The sequence below is a fragment of the Eptesicus fuscus genome, chromosome 5 (assembly GCF_027574615.1).
Source record: "Eptesicus fuscus isolate TK198812 chromosome 5, DD_ASM_mEF_20220401, whole genome shotgun sequence".
In the NCBI taxonomy this organism is placed as follows: Eukaryota; Metazoa; Chordata; class Mammalia; order Chiroptera; family Vespertilionidae; genus Eptesicus; species Eptesicus fuscus.
This window is the reverse complement of record NC_072477.1, coordinates 21389172-21409335: the sequence shown is the minus strand read 5'-3', so window position 1 is coordinate 21409335 and position 20164 is coordinate 21389172. Positions and strand designations below refer to the sequence as shown.

Below are 20164 nucleotides of genomic sequence, written 5' to 3'. Positions count from 1 at the left end.
GGGGTGCATCTGAGAAGCAACCGATCCATGTTTTTCTCTCACATCAGTGTGTTTTTTTCTCTCTCTCTCCCTCTCCTTTCCTGTCTCTAAAACTAGTAAACATATCCTTGGGTGAGGATTTAAAAAATGAAAAGAGTAGTGATTGAGGTGTGTCAGAGGAAGCAGGGTGTTTACTAGGAAGGAACATGGGAGACCTTTCTGGGGTGATGGAAATGTTCTGTGTGGATGGATATGAGTGTATCGAATCATCAAGACTTATATCAAATTGTATACTTAAGATCTGTCCATTTCATTTTATGTAAATTATACCTTAAAAGCAAACATAGAAAGTTGGATTAAAGAGAAATAAAGACAGAGATCTGGTAATATATTGGATTTAGAGACTGATAGGTGGGGTTACCATTTTTCAAGATGAAGAATAATAGGAAGCCAAAAAGGTTTTGGGGAAAGATAACGAATTATGTTTTGCTGAGTGTTGAGTATCCATGGGATGTCCTAGTGAAGTTGTCTAGAAGGCAGTTGGAATTATGGATTTGGTGTCCTGGAGACACTTGACTAAAGATGTAGATTTGAATGTCATCATCATAATGTTAATTGCAGCCATGAGAATACATGTGATCACCCAAGAAGAGAAGTAGAATTGAGAAGGAAAGAGACATGAGGAAACCACCCTGAGCAAACCCACCAGTGATTAGCTGGGCAGAAGAGAAGGAATGAAAGAAGGAGAGGAAGGAGGAGGAGAATCAGCAGAGAGCAGTGTCCTGGAACCAAGGGAGAAGAAAGTTCCAATAAGTAAGGGATGGTCAACAGCTTCAGATGCTTGGGCTCAGCAGTAAGGCGGTCTTTGGTGATCATAGTGAGAACAGTCTTTAGAGAGTGGGAGCAGAGAGCACATTCTCATGGGTTGGGGAGTGAACAGGCATTAAGAAAATTGAGGCAGCTGCATTGCAGAAATAGGGAGGTAAGGATGCTAATGTAAAGTAAGAAGTGGAGCCAGGCTTTTCTTACCATGCACTAGTATAATTTTCAAGTTTGTTTTGATTTGGCTGGAGGCTAAGGAAATATTTCTCACCAAGGAAAAAGTTCCTGAGGAAATGTTGATTAAGGTGGTAGCAACAATCTTTCGAAACTACTTGCTCTCCTGTCATGATGAAGGCAACACAGAGGAACAGAGACAGTAGCTCAGAACTGGGAAAGCCCAGCTTGCCTGCACCCCTCAGTGACAGGAAGGAACACTGGGAGATGTCATCCTGGAATCTGAAGTTTTGAAATTCTAGACACTGCAGCTAAACATACAACATTAAAAGGTGAGGAAGTTTAATATTCTCAGTACAACCTTGCTTCTTACCTTTAAAAACCTTTAATGTCCACAGAAAAGACCAATCATAAGTTAAAAAGTTTATCAAAACTCTAGTAACCTGTAAATGACTCAAATTATTATTTTTAAGCTGAACCGATTATTTTAAGAGATAAGCCTGATACAAATGCTGTCTTTTCACCCCATTTCTTTCCCCCAATTCCAGCTTCTTAGGTGAGCTGGGCTTTGCACCATGTTGTAATGCTATCAGGGACTTATCCCACTCTTTTTTTTTTTTAAATATGTTTTTAATTGATTTCAGAGAGAGAGGAAGAGAAAGGGATAGAGAGATATAAACATCAGTCGGTTGCCTCCTGCTGCCCCCTGCTGGGGATCAAGCCTCCAACCCTGGAGAATGTGCCCGGATGGGGAATTGAACCATGAGCACCTGGTTCATAGGTCGATGCTCAACCACTGAGCCACACCGATTGGCTAACTTATCCCACTCTTAAATGATAGTAGATCCAACCTGGTGCATGAACAAGATGTAGTTAGATTCAAAGCTGATTATGAGGTTGTTATGAGATTGACGGGTTTTATTCACCCAAGTAAAAATTAAGTTGTCACTGTAAAGGATGTTTTCTTTGTTTGGGTTATATTTTTTTCCTTTCCAGAATGTTGGTTCTCAGCCTTTCAACTGAGATTCTTGGAATTTGCCTCTTAATTTGGAATATAGTTAAGTGAATGTGTTGGCTATTTAATGTGAGCTGTTGAAATAGTGGTTTCTCATTGTTTGTTATTCTGATTTCAGTTTGTCTTCATTTGTGATTGATTTTGCAAATCTGATCAATATGTGGATCAATCATTATTCTCACCCTGTTCCTTATACTGTTATTATTGATAATATTACTACTTTATGAAACAGTGAATCCTGTGCTTCAGCTTCTAAAATCTGAGGAGAATGTTATTTTTCTTGAATCTGACTCACATTCTATTCTCTCTTGCTTTTATGATACTAATTTGGACTTATAGATTTTGTGTGTGTGTGTGTGTTTTTATTTTTTTAAATTTCTTTATTGATTAAGGTATTTTGCAGTTAGGTTTTTCCTTTTATTTATTTATTATTTTAAAAAATTCTTTATTGTTAAAAGTATTACATACATCGCCTTTTTCCCCCATTGACTTCTCCCCAGCCTTCCCTACCCCCCAGCACATACCGTCCTACCCTCCCCGCCGCCATCTGTGTCCATTGGTTATGCTCATATGTATGCATACAAGACCTTTGGTTGATCTCCTACCTCCTCACCTCCCCGCCTCCCCTCAGTCTGTTCGATGCTTGAATGACTCTGGTTCTATTTTTGCTCATCAGTTTATGTTGTTCATTATATTCCACATATGAGTGAGAGCATGTGATATTTATCTTTCTCTGACTGACTTATTTCACTTAGCATAATGCTCTCCAGGTCCATTTATGCTGTTGCAAATGGTAAGAATTCCTTTTTTTACAGCAGCGTAGTATTCCATTGTGTAGATGTACCACAGTTTTCTAATCCACTCATCTGCTGATGCACTTAGGCTATTTCCAAATCTTAGCTATTGTAAATTGTGCTGCTATGAACATAGGGGTGCATATATCCTTTCTGATTGGTGTTTCTGGTTTCTTGGGATATAGTCCTATAAGTGGGATTACTGGGTCAAATGGAAGTTCCATTTTTAGTTTTTTGAGGAAATGCCATACTGTTTTCCATAGTGGCTGCACCAGTCTACATTCCCACCAGCAGTGCACGAGGGTTCCTTTTTCTCCACATCCTCGCCAGAATTTGTCATTTGTTGATTTGTTGATGATAGACATTCTGACAGGTGTAGAATCATATGTCTCTTGGCTTTCTGCATGTCCTCTTTTGAAAAGTGTCTATTTAGGTCCTTGGCCCATTTTTTGATTAGATTGTTTATCTTCCTTTTGTTAAGTTGTATGAGTTCCCTGTAAATTTTGGGGATTAAACCCTTATTGGAGATAACATTGGCAAATATGTTCTCCCATGCAGTGGGCTTTCTTGATGTTTTGTTGATGGTTTCTTTTGCTGTGCAGAAGCTTTTGATTTTGATGTAGTCTCATTTGTTTATTTTCTCCTTAGTTTCCATTGCCCTAGGGGCAGTGTCAGTAAAGATATTGCTACGACAATGTCTGCTACTTTGCTGCCCATTGCTTCTTCTAAGATTTTTATGGTTTCCCGTCTTACATTTAAGTCCTTTATCCATTTTGAGTTTATTTTCGTGAATGGTATAAGTTGGTGTTCTAATTTTTTGCATGTATCTGACCAAATTTCCCAACACCATTTATTGAAGAGACTGTCTTGACTCATTGTATGCTCTTGCCTCCTTTGTCAAATATTAATTGAGCATAATGGCTTGGGTCTATTTCTGGGTTCTCTGTTCTGTTCCATTGGTCTATATGTCTGTTCTTGTGCTAGTACCAGGCAGTTTTGAGAACAGTGGCTTTATAGTATAGCTTGATATCTGATATTGTGATCCCTCCAACTTTGTCCTTCTTTCTCAAGATTGCTGTGGCTATTCAGGGCCTTTTTTTTATTCCAGATAAATTTTTGGAGAGTTTGTTTTACGTCTTTGAAGTATGCCATTGATATTTTAATGGGGATTGCATTGAATCTATAGATTGCTTTGGGTAGTGTGGACATTTTAAAGATGTTGACTATGCCAATCCATGAACATGGTATATTCTTCCATTTGTTTATGTCTTCCTCTATCTCTTTTTTCAGCATCCTGTAATTTTCTGAGTATAAGTCCTTTACCTCGTTGGTTAAATTTATTCCTAGGTATCTTAATTTTTCTGTTGTAATGGTAAATTGTTTTTCCTTTTAAATATCATATTTAGTGCTATACCACAAAGATTTTTCTCACATTAAAAGGAGAATATTCTGCAGATAACTGAAGGTTAGAAGAATATTCAGAAGAATGTACTGGCCCTTTAGCTTTGAAGCTATAATATATTACCAAAAGAAGATAGGTGAAGGACCCTCTGTTTCTTTACATTTTAAAGTATAGGTAAAATGATTTTTGTGTAGTTGCATGAAGGTGAAACCCAACTCACACGCTCTTAGAGTTTGTGATTACTTTTGCAATTTAAATGGAATCCTAAATAAGTACTAGGAAAGCCAACTCCCTCATGGAAAATTTTCCCAAGAGAAAATCTGAATATGAATGTCTACCTGAATGCATATTTAATAGGATTTAGGTTTACTGAGCATACAGATATTGACAAATGGTGAGAGCATAAACCAAAGGATGCTAAAGAAATACCAGAAAGAGAAATGGTTTCCCCAAGTTTCACAGTGAGTCAATGGTAGAGTCATGAGGAGGATCCAGGTGTCTGGATTCCCATTCTAGGATTCTTGGTATCACATTAGATTTCCTATGTTCTAGAAGAGTGTCACTGGCACCATCTTTTTTAGAAGCCTACGTTTATTTCTCTATGTTTTTTAGTTGCTTGAGGGGTGGGAAAATCCTTCTTGTAATAAAGAAGTTTGTTTTGAAATGAGTATCTGGAAAATACAGTGTTTTGTGAGTATGAGCTGTGGTCTGTGACCTCTGGTTGAACTGTACAGAAGCTAGTGTTTTCTCCTGGACAGAAGGTATAAACCATTTATTTGAGGAATAGAGTATTTGGGAATGAGTGGGACTTTTGAAAATCTGATATATTCTATGTATGTATACCAAGGAGGACTGTGGAGAGAGTCTCAGTAATAATGAGAATAAAGGTTGTCAACTGAGGTTACAAGTTAGCCTCATCCCTGCATTCTGGGAGAAAAGGCTGCTCATGGTTCTTGCTCTGCCCTTTGCAACAATGGGGGAGTTAGGGAAGAGAACCAGTAAAGAATCCAGAGCCATGGAAATGTGGTTCCCGCTCCCTCAAGGAGGTGCAGGAGGGCTGTCACAGTCCTGCCCTGCTGCCACCGGTTCTGTCCTTTCTCTTCTGTCTTCCAGCCTTTCTGTGTTATTTTCTATCTTCAAAAGGAAATTGAAACCATAGGGAAGGGGAGAGAATAAAAACATTTTACATTTAGATGTATTCTTGACTAGGTTGCAAAAGCAAGATCTTGGTTTAAGAAAATGTGATGGAAGGATCCTAGAGAGAGGCCTTCAATAGACTTTTCTGTTTTCAGAGTGTGATGGGGAAGTGGTGGCCGACAACCCAGAACAAGCCCAAAGCAGCATTGATATTGGATGCACTTGTGGCATTCCTCTTTCCAACTTTTTTTTTCTTCTTTTTTTTTTTTAGCCCATGGCACAGCAGAGTCATGCTGTTAACCTCTAGAGTCAGGATGTCAATAGAGTAGATGGTAAAACAGTGGGGGTTTTCTTTTATAGCATTGTTTTCTTATTATCTCTAGAGCTTGATGAATTTCTCTTGAACTTGAAAGATTCGCTGCTGCTGCTTCCTCTTGCTAACGATACTCAACAAGTTTTTAGGCCTCTGATGGGAGTTGATTGGCTTGAATCTTCCAGATCTTTGTTTGGTTGTGACATGGAAACTGATCTTGTGTATTGTGTTGTTATATTTCTAGAACTCTATGGCTTTGACGTGCTCATAGATTCTACTCTGAAGCCATGGTTGTTGGAAGTGAATCTCTCTCCTTCTTTGGCTTGGTAAGTAGTCTGTTCTATCCACTAGCAAAGGAGAACCCTCCAGTGAATAGCACTTAAACACAGTTTGTTTATTTTTCATTTTTTGTCATTTCTCTTGGTACTAGAAGATTTCTTTCCCTAGTTACTAGATAGAGATGTCTAGAATTTCTAAATTTGGAAGATTTGTGGTATGTTGTCAAAGTCCATTTGGCAGCCATGGATCCCTATCCTATTAGTCAATTTGTGCTCTATGTTTACTATCTTACTGGGCTTTTAAGGGATGCTTCTTGCATTCATTTTTACATTTTTATCCCCAATTCTCTCTCTTTTGTTAACTTTATAGGTATTCTGCTAAGGCTAAAGAAATACATGTGCTATTGTATTTCCTTTATTATGAAAGGCTTATACAGACACAAATCCACATAAACTATAAAGATATAGAGCTGGGCCTGGGGTAGGGTAGATAACAGCTGGTCCTTTTGTCCTGGTATTCACCCAAGATTAAAGTTTAAACATTTCCAATAATTTTTAACCTATCTATTATTCATAAGAAGGAAAGAAACATTTTTTAATACTAGAGAAGATTCTGCTTATATCTGCAGCAACAGCCAGAGTTTCTGTTCGCTGTATGCTTCTCTAAACAACTAAGGAACCCTAGAGATTTATTTCAGAGACCACCCAGCTCCTGCATTTTTAAGGATGAGCAATGTTGGCAACATGCCAGGGAATCAAATGAAGACAGATAGACTACTTTGTGGAGTGGGAGTTTGGCTTAATCCCAATAGTAAGGTGTGGAGCTAGATACTGCAGATGCTTCAGATGTGGTGCTACACTTCGGGCCAGTCAGCTTTTATCAGATCGCCCAGCACATACAGTGTTAGAGGGACATCATACGTGTTAGAGGCCCCCAGAATGAGTGATCTGGCTCACGGAGAAACATCTCAGCAGCACAGCCATCATGGCAGGCACCGCCACACGGAGGCCTCCAGCTTTCAGTCTGTGCTGTTTGTTTCCACGTGGGCTCCTGCTGCATCATTTGGTCATATTTTGGTATAATTTGTATTTATTTTGCCCACATTTGCAAGCCTGTAAGCTTAAGAAGATTGACTTAGAACAGAAAATGAAGCCTTAAAAAAAGTCCAGAGAGAACCAAAGTTTCTTCTCTTGCATGCAAATGTGATTTGACTATTGCATCAGTAAAAAAATAATTTCAGTGATGGGCACCTCGTAAAAAAGTCTGAACCTCTAAAGTCCACAGTGATAGTGAAGCAGTATTCTTGACTTGTGCAAAATTTGAATTGCACAAGACCTTCTGGACTGAAACGATTGCGTGTCAGGGAACCAACGCCTCGGTGCTGGGCCTGCTGTCGGAGGGTGAGTGTAAAATCAAGCTTTTATTTCTAGCACTTCTGCCAGATTTCTTTTCTTTTCCCACAGATTGGATGTGCTTTATGTGTTGCTGCTCATCAACATTTGGAAGCTTTGCTATGTTGGGGCCCGTTAGGGGCAGCTATTATGTTAACCTATAAAATTACCGATTGCTCTTTTCTTTCTCTTTTCTGTTAGTGATGCCCCTCTGGACCTAAAGATTAAAGCCAGTATGATTTCAGATATGTTCACTGTTGTAGGTGAGTAGTGGTGTTTTCTGAAATCGCACATAAACGTTATCCAGAGCGTCCATGTTTTCAGGCTCCATAGGTGTTGCCAATTGGCAGTTCCTAAGCCATGCTGGATGTCTTGTACCAAAAAATTACATTTTCAGGGAAGTGTTTATGTGTTCTCCTCCCCCTGGCTCCATCCTGTCCTGAGGTTGAACCACAACTAGGGCTGAGACTTAATTCCTGGGCACAGGAATTAGGAGCTGAGGAAGAGAATTAAGCAAAGGTCTGGAGAAAGAATATTTTTCTCTGAGCTGGGACAGTGAGACCCACTGAAGAAGCTTTGGTTCAAAGGAGGCTGGCTGCATTTCTGCTGGACAGTCCCTGCTGGTGTCAACATGAGCTGCGGCAGTTATAACTGAAGAACTAGTAGTTAAAACGGAAGCAGTTCGCGGCAAAAATCCCTTTTTGAGTAGATAAACCGAAACTTAGAAATGGAGATGGGCAGTCAGGTGGATATGTTGTTGGTTTGTTGTTGTTGTTTTTAATTACTCTAAAAAGACAAAATAAAATATATTTGAAATGAACTAGCACTTGGTGTACCAGCAAAAACTATAAAACTTAGGTACTCTGTTCTCCTTGGATGGGAATCTGCTTCCTTTTAGGATACAAGTGAAATTAGTCCAAGCCTAATCTCTTAAGCCATGGAAAGGCTACCAAGCTCTTTTTTGTTGTTGATTTTTTAAAAATGAATTTATTGGGATGATATAGGTTAATAAAATCATGTAGGTGTCGGTGTACAAGTCTATAATACATCATCTGTATATTGAATTGTGTGTTCACAACCCCAAGTCAAGTCTCCTTCCATCACCATTTATCCCCCTGCAAAGCTCATTTTGAAAGTTGCCAGTAGAACACCTTCAGCAGTTCCAGAAGTGGATCCTGCAACTGGACAAGACTCCTCACTTGCTTCTGGATTCTCCCGGTAAAAACATTACTTTCCAGACACCATCCAGGAAGTCACTTTAAAATAATTTGTGTTAACAACTATTTGTTTTTTAATGGTGGTTTGCACCTTCATGCTGAAACTCATCAAAACTGCACACCTCTTTTCCATCAGAATCACATTTCAGCTCCCCAATGAGGAAGGTTGATGTAGCTATGTATTTTCCTTTCTTGTTCTCTCCAGCTATGGTGGCTCAAAGTTCAAGCAGAATGTGTATGTGGGAGAGTCATGTCTAATCCTCTTGAGAACGGATCTCTGTAATATTCTCATATTTTTTATGATGCCCTGAGTTAGTGCATCATAAAAAAAGGTGCAGCTCACCCTGCTGATTTCTTAGAAAATGGCAGGTTTTAATGTTTCCCATTCTCCATTCAGGATTTGTGTGCCAAGATCCTGCCCAGCGGGCATCAACCCGACCAATTTATCCCACCTTTGAGTCTTCCAGGCGAAACCCTTTCCAAAAACCTCAGGTAAGCAAATTCAGTACCACGGAGCCCTAAGGAGGCTTCCTAGATATTGGCAGGCGATGTAAATGAGTGAGCCGAGGCTCCATGGATATGAGGTCACTCAGCAGAATTCGGGGATCATGCTAGACAGGAGGCAGTGACATTCATCTGTGGCTACTAGCTTATGCTTTCAAACAAGCTTACTGTCTGCTTTTTGTCTTTTCTTTTCTTTTGGCTTCTTTTTCCATTATCTTTCCCCTTTTTTTTTTCTCCTTTTAAAAATTGCCCTCTTATCCCCCCTCAAATTGATATGCTCACAAATAAGGCACAGAAAGGGAGCCTACAAATTCCTGGTCATTACTGTGTCACATTTTTTCTGATCTTCAGACTAGCTTCATAAAGATGCTTAATTGAAATATCATCATCCTACAAGTGATTCTCTTCAGAAGGATCCTCAGTGGTGGTGAGGTGTTGGAGATAAAATGCCTGTGGAAACCTGTGCATGCCTGAAACATCATTTGATCAAGTGTTGCTCCAGTCCTGGTGTTTTTATTCCAGTTAACCAATCAGCTAACCGTTCTATCTATCCATGCCATCATCTATTCTAAGCAGTCCCTGCCTGTCTAGACCTGGCTAGTTTCCACTTACTTTTTGTTTGTTTGTTTTTTGTCTTTAACATTTCTTACCTAAAAGGTCCACGTTCTTCCTCTCTTCTCATCTGGATTACCTCGCCTGCTCATTTCATATTATTTACTTGTTGTCTGTGGCATTGTTTTGCATTCATTGGTTTGTTGCTTTTGAATTGTCCTGTACTCATCTGCTGGATTGTAAGCTCTCTGAAGGCAGAAATAGCTTCTTCTCCCCCTTCTTCTCCTTTCTCTTCCCCCCACCTCCACTGTACCTTCCATTAATCCTTTTCTCCTCCCTCTCCTCCCACTCCTCTTCCTCCTCTTCCACTTGCTTGCTAGTCTTACTTAGAGTAATGCTGTTTCTCTTTGCTGCACTCATACAGATAACTTTTCATTCGAACAGGGTTTGCAAACTCAAATGCCTACAGGGTCTAAGGCAGACAGTGGAAATGAGGAAATAGGGCCAGGTATGATAGAAGTAAGAGTGATGTGACTGCAGGAGACTGGAGAGTGCATGCCTCCTATAAAAAGAAACACCTATTTTACTGTGTGCTCTAGCTAATCGTTGCCATCTACGAGTGTGGGCCAAATGTTGTCAGATTTTCCTACTGTCAAAAGGAATCAGAAATCTTATTTTAGAATATTGGCAACTAGTTCAGTTAAAAAAAAGTACTTTGTAGACCAAACGTAACATGCCTTTGCACTGGATTCAGTCTGGGCTGCCTACCTGAGACCTCCTGCTGTAAAGAGTGTTGTGATATGGAACGGAGTGTGCTATATTTTAAGGGGAATTATCTTGGATTAGAAGTAAAACCAGATAACAGAGTTGTACTTGATCAGTACATCATCACAGATCAAAGGGTTTTCTTTAATTTTTAATAAGAAAAAGTAGAGGATTAACCTAGGTGTACTAGGAAAACTGAATTGAGGCAGTCACATTCCTTTGTAAATGGTTTTCTGCAGTGTCTGTGGCAAGAGCCACAGGATTGTAGGAAGGATTGTGAATGTTTATGTACAGCTTTAACAGAGTTTCTGCCAAGTTTCACTCTAGGGACTGTATGTCAATCCTGGATGAATTAATCCCTTTTCTTAGTTTGTCTTCCAACTTCTATTGGTGACTCTTTGCAAATCATAGAGAATTTGTCACCATTTGTTTTGCTGCCTGGTAGATAATGGCCTGACCTCATCCATAAGCAACCCACAGGACATTTATTAAAGGCTAAAGAAACTATAGACTAGGGTATGTTTTGTACACTTTGTGAAACACAATTGTCAGGATGGGGAGTTAACTTCAGAACTTCAGCACGTGACAGTAGGATTTTGACTTCAGTGGTGAGAAGGTGAAACTGGAATAGCTATACCGTAGAGAAAGCAGTGTGAAAAATATTGTTCTCATTTTCCAGGCACAGAGTGTAGGTCTCTTGCTTTTGGTTTTTGAATGGAGATCATCCTTTTGTTTTTTTATAACATAGACTAGGAGTTGAAAAATATAGGCATGTTAGGAGAGGATAAGGCTTTATTCCATTTTTCTGTCTTTTATAGCATACAGTACCTGCACAATTTCAATCATCAAACACTAAATAGGTAAGTTCTGGATCATTTGGAGACTCCATTCAAATTTTTATCTCCATTTGCCAAATGGAAAGCCTTTTAGCTTTATTCTTTCATAGTACATATTTTATGCATCTACTCTTTGAACAGTTTAATAACATAAAATAGAATATGTGAAAATGAATGCACAGAGGTCTTTTGGATATAGAATTTAAGAGTAGAGGTTGCAGGAATGTATGAATCCTCTTTTCCTGATAGTGATTATGCTGTGATGGAGGCAGTTGGATGTAAATGATGAACATTGTTTAGAGGCATATCTATCACTTTAACCAAACTATTCCAGAATGGAAATATCATAGTTCACAAATAACCTTTCTTTTGTTCAGTCATCTTCTGAAACATACTAGAGGCCCAGTGCAAGAAATTCGTGCATGTGTAGGGTCCCTAAGCCTGCCTGGCTGGCGATCAGGGCCAATCGGGGCCTTTTGGCTGCCGGCTGGGGCCTCTCGGCTGCCGGCTGGGGCCTCCCTTCCCCAGTTGCTGGCTGCTGGCGGGGGCCTTCCTTCGTTCTGCGCCGCCTCCTAGTGGTCAGCACACGTCATAGCGAGCAATCAAACTCCCAGTAGAACTCCCAAGGGGACAATTTGCATATTAGGCTTTTATGTATAGATTGTTGTCAGTAGGTTAATATTGCAAACGTTTTCACATTGAATATTGGGCTGTATTTGAGTTTCTCAACAGTTATTTGTTATATGGAGTGACTTGCAGTTTTATGACTCTTAGAAACTCTACCATAATTAATGTCTTAGATGCTACCTTTAAAATAAGACAAAACATTTTATCTCCATCTCTTAATGATAAGCAGGTGCCCTCTTATTTTTCTTGTTAGTAGTAATTGAGAATAACTATCTCTTCTTCCATGAAGACTTTTTAAAAACATCTTTTTGAAGTAATAGGGTAGCAGTCAGGGTACAGCTCCTGCTGTTCGAAGCTTTGAAATGAGTGATATAGACGTTTAATACATAAGTGTGTCACTTGCAACTATTAGTTCTTTAGCAGAACGCTCCAGTATACTTACTTTGTCATTTGTACTGTCTGATGTAGTTTCTAGTAAGCTCAGAGGCTTGAATTGTAACTTTATTAAGCTACTGTTTTGTTAAATTGATTTACATGGTTTATATGAATCCAATAAATGAAAAAGAAAACAACTTATGGTTATTTAGTATTTGGAAACTAGTTATTGTGGTTCAGTAATATGAGTTTTGGTGTTTATTTGGTAGAATTCAAAACTGTAATATTTAGAGTTTTGCATTTAGCAAGTACCTAAGTGTTCGCTGCTCTCCATGGCAAGCAGACAATCCCCCCTCCCAAATCCAAGGCTGTTGACTTCAGAGAGCTTACATTCTGAATATCTCTCAAACTAGTCTACTTAAGGAGAACTGTTAGTTAGCCTTCTGTTTTTAGTACTGTTTCATAGCCTTCTGAATTTGCCTCCAAAGAAGTGTCTCTGATACGTAATTCTAATCTTAATTTCTCTTTACCCATTTTAACCATAGCACATCTACTCCATTGCTGCAAGTGCCATAGGTTGCAATAGCCTGTGGATGAGCAAGACCTCTCTCTAGTAATGTCTTTGAACACTGCCTGTGTGACACAGAGCCTTTGTGGTTTTATTCAGCCAACTTTATTCATGTTGAATTCTTTGACTCTTATTGTTCTTTGCAATGTTCTACTTTGTCACTGTCTTTCTGTTAATGAGGCACTTTCAATTCCACAGTAGTTTAGTCAGAACTCAGTAAGAAAAAAGAAAAGCAAAGAAATTCTCTGCTCCGGCCATTTAGACTATGTCAAGTGTTCTTTGTCTGTTGCTATCAGGTTGTGGAGTCATAGTTCTTTGCCTATTGGCTGTCTAACTATTCCTTAACTGTTAGATCTTGGGCGAGTTCCCACATTTGTCAAATGAGAATAATAATATATACATGGCCGAAACTGGTTTGGCTCAGTGTATAGAGCGTCAGCCTGTGGACTGAAGGTCCCAGGTTCGATTCCGGTCAAGGGCATGTACCTTGGTTGCGGGCACATCCCCAGTAGGGGGTGTGCAGGAGGCAGCTGATCAATGTTTCTCTCTCATCGATGTTTCTAACTCTCTATCCCTCTCCCTTCCTCTCTGTAAAAAAATCAATAAAATATCTTTTAAAATAATACATACATGGAGTTATGGGTGAGAAAGAAATGATGAAATACAGGTAAAATATTTAGGATAGCTCTGGACACACAGCTTACCTTCAGAAGATTTAGTCCCCTTCACACTTGAATCCTATTGATTTTTCTTTTACCCATTCCACAATAGCTGGTGGGTTGTGTTTTTTTTTTTAATATTCATTTATCTATAGTTATGTTTTTCACATTTGCTGTTATCCACAAATGCAAATAAATGATTTTATTATTTATTTATCCATCCTCCCAGGCATTAATGAAGATTCTAAATAATGCCTAAGACCCATTTTGGAAATCACTTCCTAACTTGATTCACTGCTATTTACTAGTATTGTATCCTACAGTTCCGTCTTTTAACTGTTTTCAGTTTTTGTTGTTGTATTTTATTCATTGTATCATGACATTAAGCTCTAATTGGAAATATAATTTTGAACAAAAATTTTATGGAATTTTTATAAATGCCTCTGTAAAATTCAAAGGAATTAAATCTATTTGCTATATTCCCCCCTTTTTTTTTTTGTAATTTTGTCCTAAAAAAAAATTAAAGCATGTTTTTATATAAAGCAGTCTCCATGCTTCTATATTTCATGAACCCATTAAACTGAATGCTTATGGATTTTTTCTTTAATACTTGTCCCATTATTTTACTAGGGATTCAAATTAGACTTACCAGACGGTGGTCACCAGGAGCATACTTATATATTTTTGAAGATTGGTACCTTACTTGTTTTTTCTAATTTTTTGGTACTTCCTCAGTTCTTCATGATTTTTCAAACATAATTGTAAGTGGTTTTGATAAGTTTTTTGTTTGTTTCTAAAGCCACTTCCTTTAATAAGAAGATGCATGTCTCTCAGACTTGCAGACTTACATTTATTCCCAATTTCCAGATGTTGCATAACTTTTTTTATTGCAACACAAACCTACTTGCTTACTGTTTTTTCTTTCTGCTAATATTAAAGTATACTTCTGGTTGTTATTACATTTAAAGCTTTTCTATTAGCCATTTTTTTTTGTCTATTTCCCCCCAGATATATTTGCATTTAGCCCTTTTTGTTCATTTTCTTTAATTTGATAGAATTAATTCATTTTGCTTTTAAATTTGATTTTACCTTTTATTTTCTAGATGGCAAGGCACATCACAAATAAATTGAACTATTTCTAGTTCATTTGCTTTTAACTCAGAATTCTAAACTTGGTAGAACAGCATCAGACGCTTTTATTCTTTGCATGTGTTCTCTGTCAAACAGATTTTATTTTTGTCCCTCAGTCGTGATGTCTTTTAGAACACCGCACCTTTTTTCATAGTCAATGTTTTGTCCAGTTCTTCTCATTGTAGGTGGTACTTGCCATCTTTCTTTAGGCTGAGAATCAAATTTTCTGATTCAATATCTGTTTCTTACTGCTTTTAGTGGGACAGATGGTTCTTTGTCTTAGTAATTTCACATTCTCAGTTAGTTCTTCCCCAGTAATAAAGGTGAGGTATGTAAAGGTTTCTTCTCTGGGTATATTTTGCAACTGTAAGTTGTACTAATGATTTAACATCTTTGATACATGTTGCATGGCAGAATTCTTACCAAGACAGTATTTGGCAGTTAAAGGTCTATTTGAGCACCCAATAGTTTAAATCATGTGTCATCTGGCCAGAGACAGTGGTTCTCTGCAAGTCCCGAGTGCTGTATTTCCCTCGTGCATTCAGTCACTCCATTGGAATATGTGGCTTTAGTCTGTCTACCACCCAGCGAATGTAGCTGAGCTGATAGGCCCAAAGCCAAAGCTACAGAACGGCTCGCATTTGGACTGTTCTGCTCTTGTTTGTGACAGTGCCTGGTGGCCTTCCTAACTGGTCAATTCCTTTTTTTTTTTAACTTTGTGTTTAATCTCCAGGTATGTTTCCTTGGCACTCACAAGCATCTCTTCTTCCCGCTCCCCCCTCCTCCTTTTCTCACTGTCTTTTCTCTCACCTGTGTCTATAATTCAGGTCACATTCCTTAGTAGTTCATTTCATTAACAAATATTGGTAGGATTTAACCAATGGTCTGGGATAGTAAAGTGTTGTTGTTTATGTATAAGTACATTTCTCTATAAACCAGTACAGTAGATACTATGTTGATTTTAAAAATTCTCTCTAATCTCAAATTTTTTGGAAAGCTGGAGATTGGCAAAATTACTTTTGACTTTCTAGTAGCTTCCCCAAAGACACTGGAAACCTGGGTGGAGTTTTAGAGAAGCATTTGAGATACCTAGACTTTAGTAGCTACAATCTTTCACTCTTCTCTTTCTCTAAGCCTTTTTAATAGTTTAGATGAAAATAAATAAGATATTGGAGTATTTTTGACATCTTTTTGCAGCCTGGTGATATTTGCGGCAATAAAAGAGTAAAGCGGTCAGCTTTGTGGGAATTAACAACTGGGACATTCATTTAACAAGCACCATTAGCCCTCAGATCCTTTCTCTTTCAAACCTCCCCAATACTCCAGCCAGGAGCACCTGCCTGAATTTCTGTGTCCCACCCAGAGAGCCCACAAAAATGCTCACAGTAGCCAGAGTTACAGCTGTGAGCTGTGAGTAGCAAGAGAGCGGTTGTGAATGTGTATGGGAGACAGCTCTGTGACAGTGACTGGCAGAGAAGGATAAGAGTTTTGGGATGGTAATTCACTGTTGATGGGAATAGGTTGAGATTAGTAGAGGAAAGCTGCAACATCATATAGTCCCAATCTCCAGAAGCCAGGAATATCATTCTATTAGGAAGCAGTCCCACAAAGGTACAAATTAGGTCCTATAGCCCTGGCTGGGCAGTTCACTTGGTTAGAGCATCATATCGATATGCCAAGGTTGCAGGTTTGATCCCCAGTCAGGGCACATACGAGAATTAACCAATGAATGCATCAATAAGTGGAACAACAAATCAATATGTCTGTCTGTCACTCTCTCTCTCTCTCTCTCTCTCTCTCTCTCTCTCTCTCTCTCTCTCTCCCCTACCCTCTCCTCTCCCCCTCTCTCTCTACAAATCAGTGAATAAATAAAAAAATAAGAAAGTTATTTTTTGAAAATTAGGTCCTAGAAAAGCAAATATATATATATGAGCAACAAAAACAAAAATTGGAGGTACTCATTAGATGTTATTCAATAGTGGTTTGATCCATGTTCTTAATAAATAAGATCCTGTGTTTCTTAAAACTACCCTAGTAAATAATAACTATTTCTTAAAATATTTTTATTATTAACCTTTTAATATAGATTTTAGTTTATCAGCACTTTTAAATAACATTCTTTCTAGTCTAAAAATGCTTCATCTTTATGACATCATTTAAATATATGCTTGCTTCGTATTCTCTTCTTCTTAATTTCAGAGGACTTTAAGGTACTCTTAAATAGTGTGAGGTGATGAGGTAACTTGATTTTGGAGGAGTCAATGCCTGTGGCTTTCTGATCAGAGTCATGCTGTACATGTGAAGTAGATGAGTATTTTTTTTTAATTGATTTTTCACAGAGAGGAAGGGAGAAGGATAGAGAGTCAGAAACATGGATGAAAGAGAAACATCGATCAGCTGCCTCTTGCACACCCCCACTGGGGATGTGCCCGCAACCAAGGTACATGCCCTTGACCGCAATTGAACCTGGGACCCTTCAGTCTGCAAGCCGACGCTCTATCCACTGAGCCAAACCGGTTTCGGCAGATGAGTATTTTTAGCAAACAGTTAGTGTGTGAAAATGAGAAAAGTACTGAAAGCATCCGTTAGTATTTTGGCTTTTACAAATTATTCACTAAATAGGCATTCACACTTTAGAGATGTTTTCTAATGATTACATTATTTATATTAATTCCCTTTCTAAATCTTTAAACTTTCCCCTTGATTCCTCTTTCATCCCAACACATAGTATTTAATGTATTCCCAGAGATTCGAAGAGAATTAAAATTTTTCCCAAACTCTTCCATAAAGTTTTATTCTAACCATGATTGATCTGTGTGTCAGCACATTCATTCATTTATTTGTTCAACAAATATTTATTTACATCCTTCTCTGTGCTGAGTACCACAGGCAAAGCTAAACTGATAAAGTCCCTGCCTTCACATGTTGCTTGTATCTGCTAATTTCATGATTTTTCCTTTATATAGATATCTCATCATGGAGTTAGTTACCTGTCAGAAAATCTATTTTTTAATTTTATTTAAAAAATTTTTTAAAATATATTTTTATTGATTTTAGAGAGGAAGGGAGAAGGATAGAGAGATAGAAACATCAATGATGAGAGAGAATCATTGATCGGCTGCCTCCTGCACACCCTCTACTGGGGATCGAGCCCACAACCCAGGCATGTGCCCTGGCCAGGAATTGAACCTGAGACCCTTTAGTCAGCAGGCTGACGCTCTATCCACTGAGCCAAACCAGCAAGGGCAGAAAATCTGTTTTTTTTATAACTCCCATACTAGCTTTGAAGATTAGTATATATCTGTCTCCTTTGTATCCAAAGGTAAAACCATTCATGGTTTTTTGTATACAGGGATATATTAGTCAGCTTGGGCTGCTATAACAAAATAACTATAGACTGTGTGGCTTAAAACACAGAAATATATTTCTCACAGCTTTAGAGGCTAAAAAGTGCAAGATTAAGGTTCTGGCAAAGGTAGGTTTTAGTCTGAGGCCTCTTCTCTTGCCTGTAGGTGGCCAGCATCTCACTGTGTGCTCGCATGACCTCTTTACTGTGTATGCTTGGTGGGAGGGGGAGGTAGAGAGAAAGCTCTCTGGTGTCTCTTAAGGGCATTAATTCCATCTGACCAGGACCTCTACCTCCTGACCTCAACTAACCCTCATTCCCAAAAGCCCCACCTCTAAATACCATCACATTGGAGATTAAGGCTTCAACATATGAATTTGAAGGTACACAAAATTCAGTCCATAACAGTGATTATTGCTAAAAAGGTAAAAAGTTAGTTACCAAAATGCCTTTTCATAGATAGTCTACACAAAGAGAAAAATAAATGCAGGAATAGCTTCTGACAAACGGGCTTCTTCTCTCTGGACAAAGTTACTTCTAGGAATTCAGAAAGTCAATTTACACCCACATTTCTTGAATTATTTCATATTTTTCCTACTTGGCAGATTTGTCTTATGTCTTTTCATCTGTTTCAATAATAATCTATTCTCATGCTTTATACCATCTGACTTCCCATTTTATATTTTTCTGTTCACTTAACATCAAAGTCTCTTAAAACTTTTGTTCTCAGACGACATTCCTAATCATCTTTCAGAAGGGGAAATAGTACAGATCATTTTGGGGGTCTGTGGTGAGCATGGCACATTTACTTGCTCTTGCAGAGTGCCCAGGGCAGTCGTCAAGGTTCAGGTCTCTTAAAGTCCAGCAGCCTGAGTATTTCTCAGGTTGTACTCTTTCGGTCATAGTTCTTTTATGTGCGTCTCAGGGCTCTAATCTCATTATTTTCCCCTTCAAGTTCTAAAACATCCCACCACCCAACTTTTTCATCTGTGACATTTGCTCCTTGGTTTCCTGTCTTATGTCTCAGTTCTAATTCTTCTTCCCCAGTGCTGAAAAGAGTATAGTTACTGAAATAAATGCACACTTAATTTTATACTGAGGTTTTCCCCAGACTTTTTCCATATTCTTGAAAATATTAAATGTATTCTAAAACAAGATTAGGAGTACTAGCTTAGAAAGACACATGCACATCCTTTTTTTTCTACTTATCTCTCTCACCCCATAGTATTTTCCTACTCTTCAGTTTTCTCTTCTTGCCTTTGAGTTTACTAGCTTTCATCTCTTTCCCAGGGTTTTGAAAATGGGCTTTGGATTTGAGCTTACACATATTCGGAAAGATAATGATGTTGAGGAACTGAATAGAGGCAAATGAAGAAAGGTAATAAAATGTTTTTTTCGTTTGTTTTTGTTTTTCTTTCTTTTTAGCGTTCCCGTCCACTCTCTGCCAGTGATGCGGAGATGAAAAACCTTGTGGGCTCAGCCCGGGAGAAGGTGCCGGCGAAACTAGGTGGTTCTGTGCTTGGTCTGTCAATGGAGGAGGTGAGATGACTGTTTCAGGCTTTTGTGGTTCAAAGAAAATTAGTGAGTTATTCATAATATTCATGACCAGCTCCTATCTTATATTGAAAAATATAAGATTCAAGAAGGGGGAATTTTCCCCCCCCCCAGAAAACAGCATCTTAAATGTAATTAATTTTTCCCTCATGCTTCTTTCATATTCTTGGGTCATAACTCTTTTCTTCTGTCCTATAACCACATGAATTCCAGTTTTCTAAGTAGATAGTAATTTTATTTTATTTTCCTCTATGTAGATCAGAGTTTTACGGAGGGTGAAGGAAGAGAATGATCGGAGAGGTGGATTTATTCGGATATTCCCTACATCAGAGACATGGGAAATATACGGGTGAGGTGACTGCCCTTTTTTTAAAAAATCTGTACCTTAAGTCCACACAATTGGATTAATTGTGACACAGTGTCATCATTGCTTCCCACATGGTGCTTTTCTTATTTTGTTTGTTTGTTTATTTATAAGAGCATGAATATCACCAACCCAAGCACTAGAGCATTAGCAATAATTTAATCTACGTGTGCATTACTCCTCTTATTTTAATCCCCTGCCTCTCTCCTAACTAGCCTTCTAACTCAGGATTGGACACTCGTAGGTTTTGTGCTGACCATTACCTTAATTTGGGAAAAAAAATGTTTTATCATCTATATGTGTGCCTAAGCAATATATTGTTTATTTGTAGTCATTGAGATCTGGTTTACATGCAATAAA

At 38.3% G+C, this 20164-nt stretch overlaps 1 protein-coding gene across 6 annotated transcripts in view; it reads left to right on the top strand.

Moving 5' to 3' along the window:
* The window catches only part of TTLL5 (tubulin tyrosine ligase like 5), a 249166-nt gene that overhangs the window by 62750 nt on the left and 166252 nt on the right, over positions 1 to 20164 (top strand). For all 6 annotated transcript variants that reach the window (XM_028141345.2, XM_054715891.1, XM_054715892.1 and 3 more), the window contains exons 13-17: positions 5881 to 5962; positions 7508 to 7569; positions 8921 to 9015; positions 19312 to 19425; positions 19698 to 19789. In XM_028141345.2, the coding sequence (XP_027997146.1) occupies positions 5881 to 5962; positions 7508 to 7569; positions 8921 to 9015; positions 19312 to 19425; positions 19698 to 19789 (445 nt within the window). The remainder of the gene's footprint in view (positions 1 to 5880; positions 5963 to 7507; positions 7570 to 8920; positions 9016 to 19311; positions 19426 to 19697; positions 19790 to 20164) is intronic.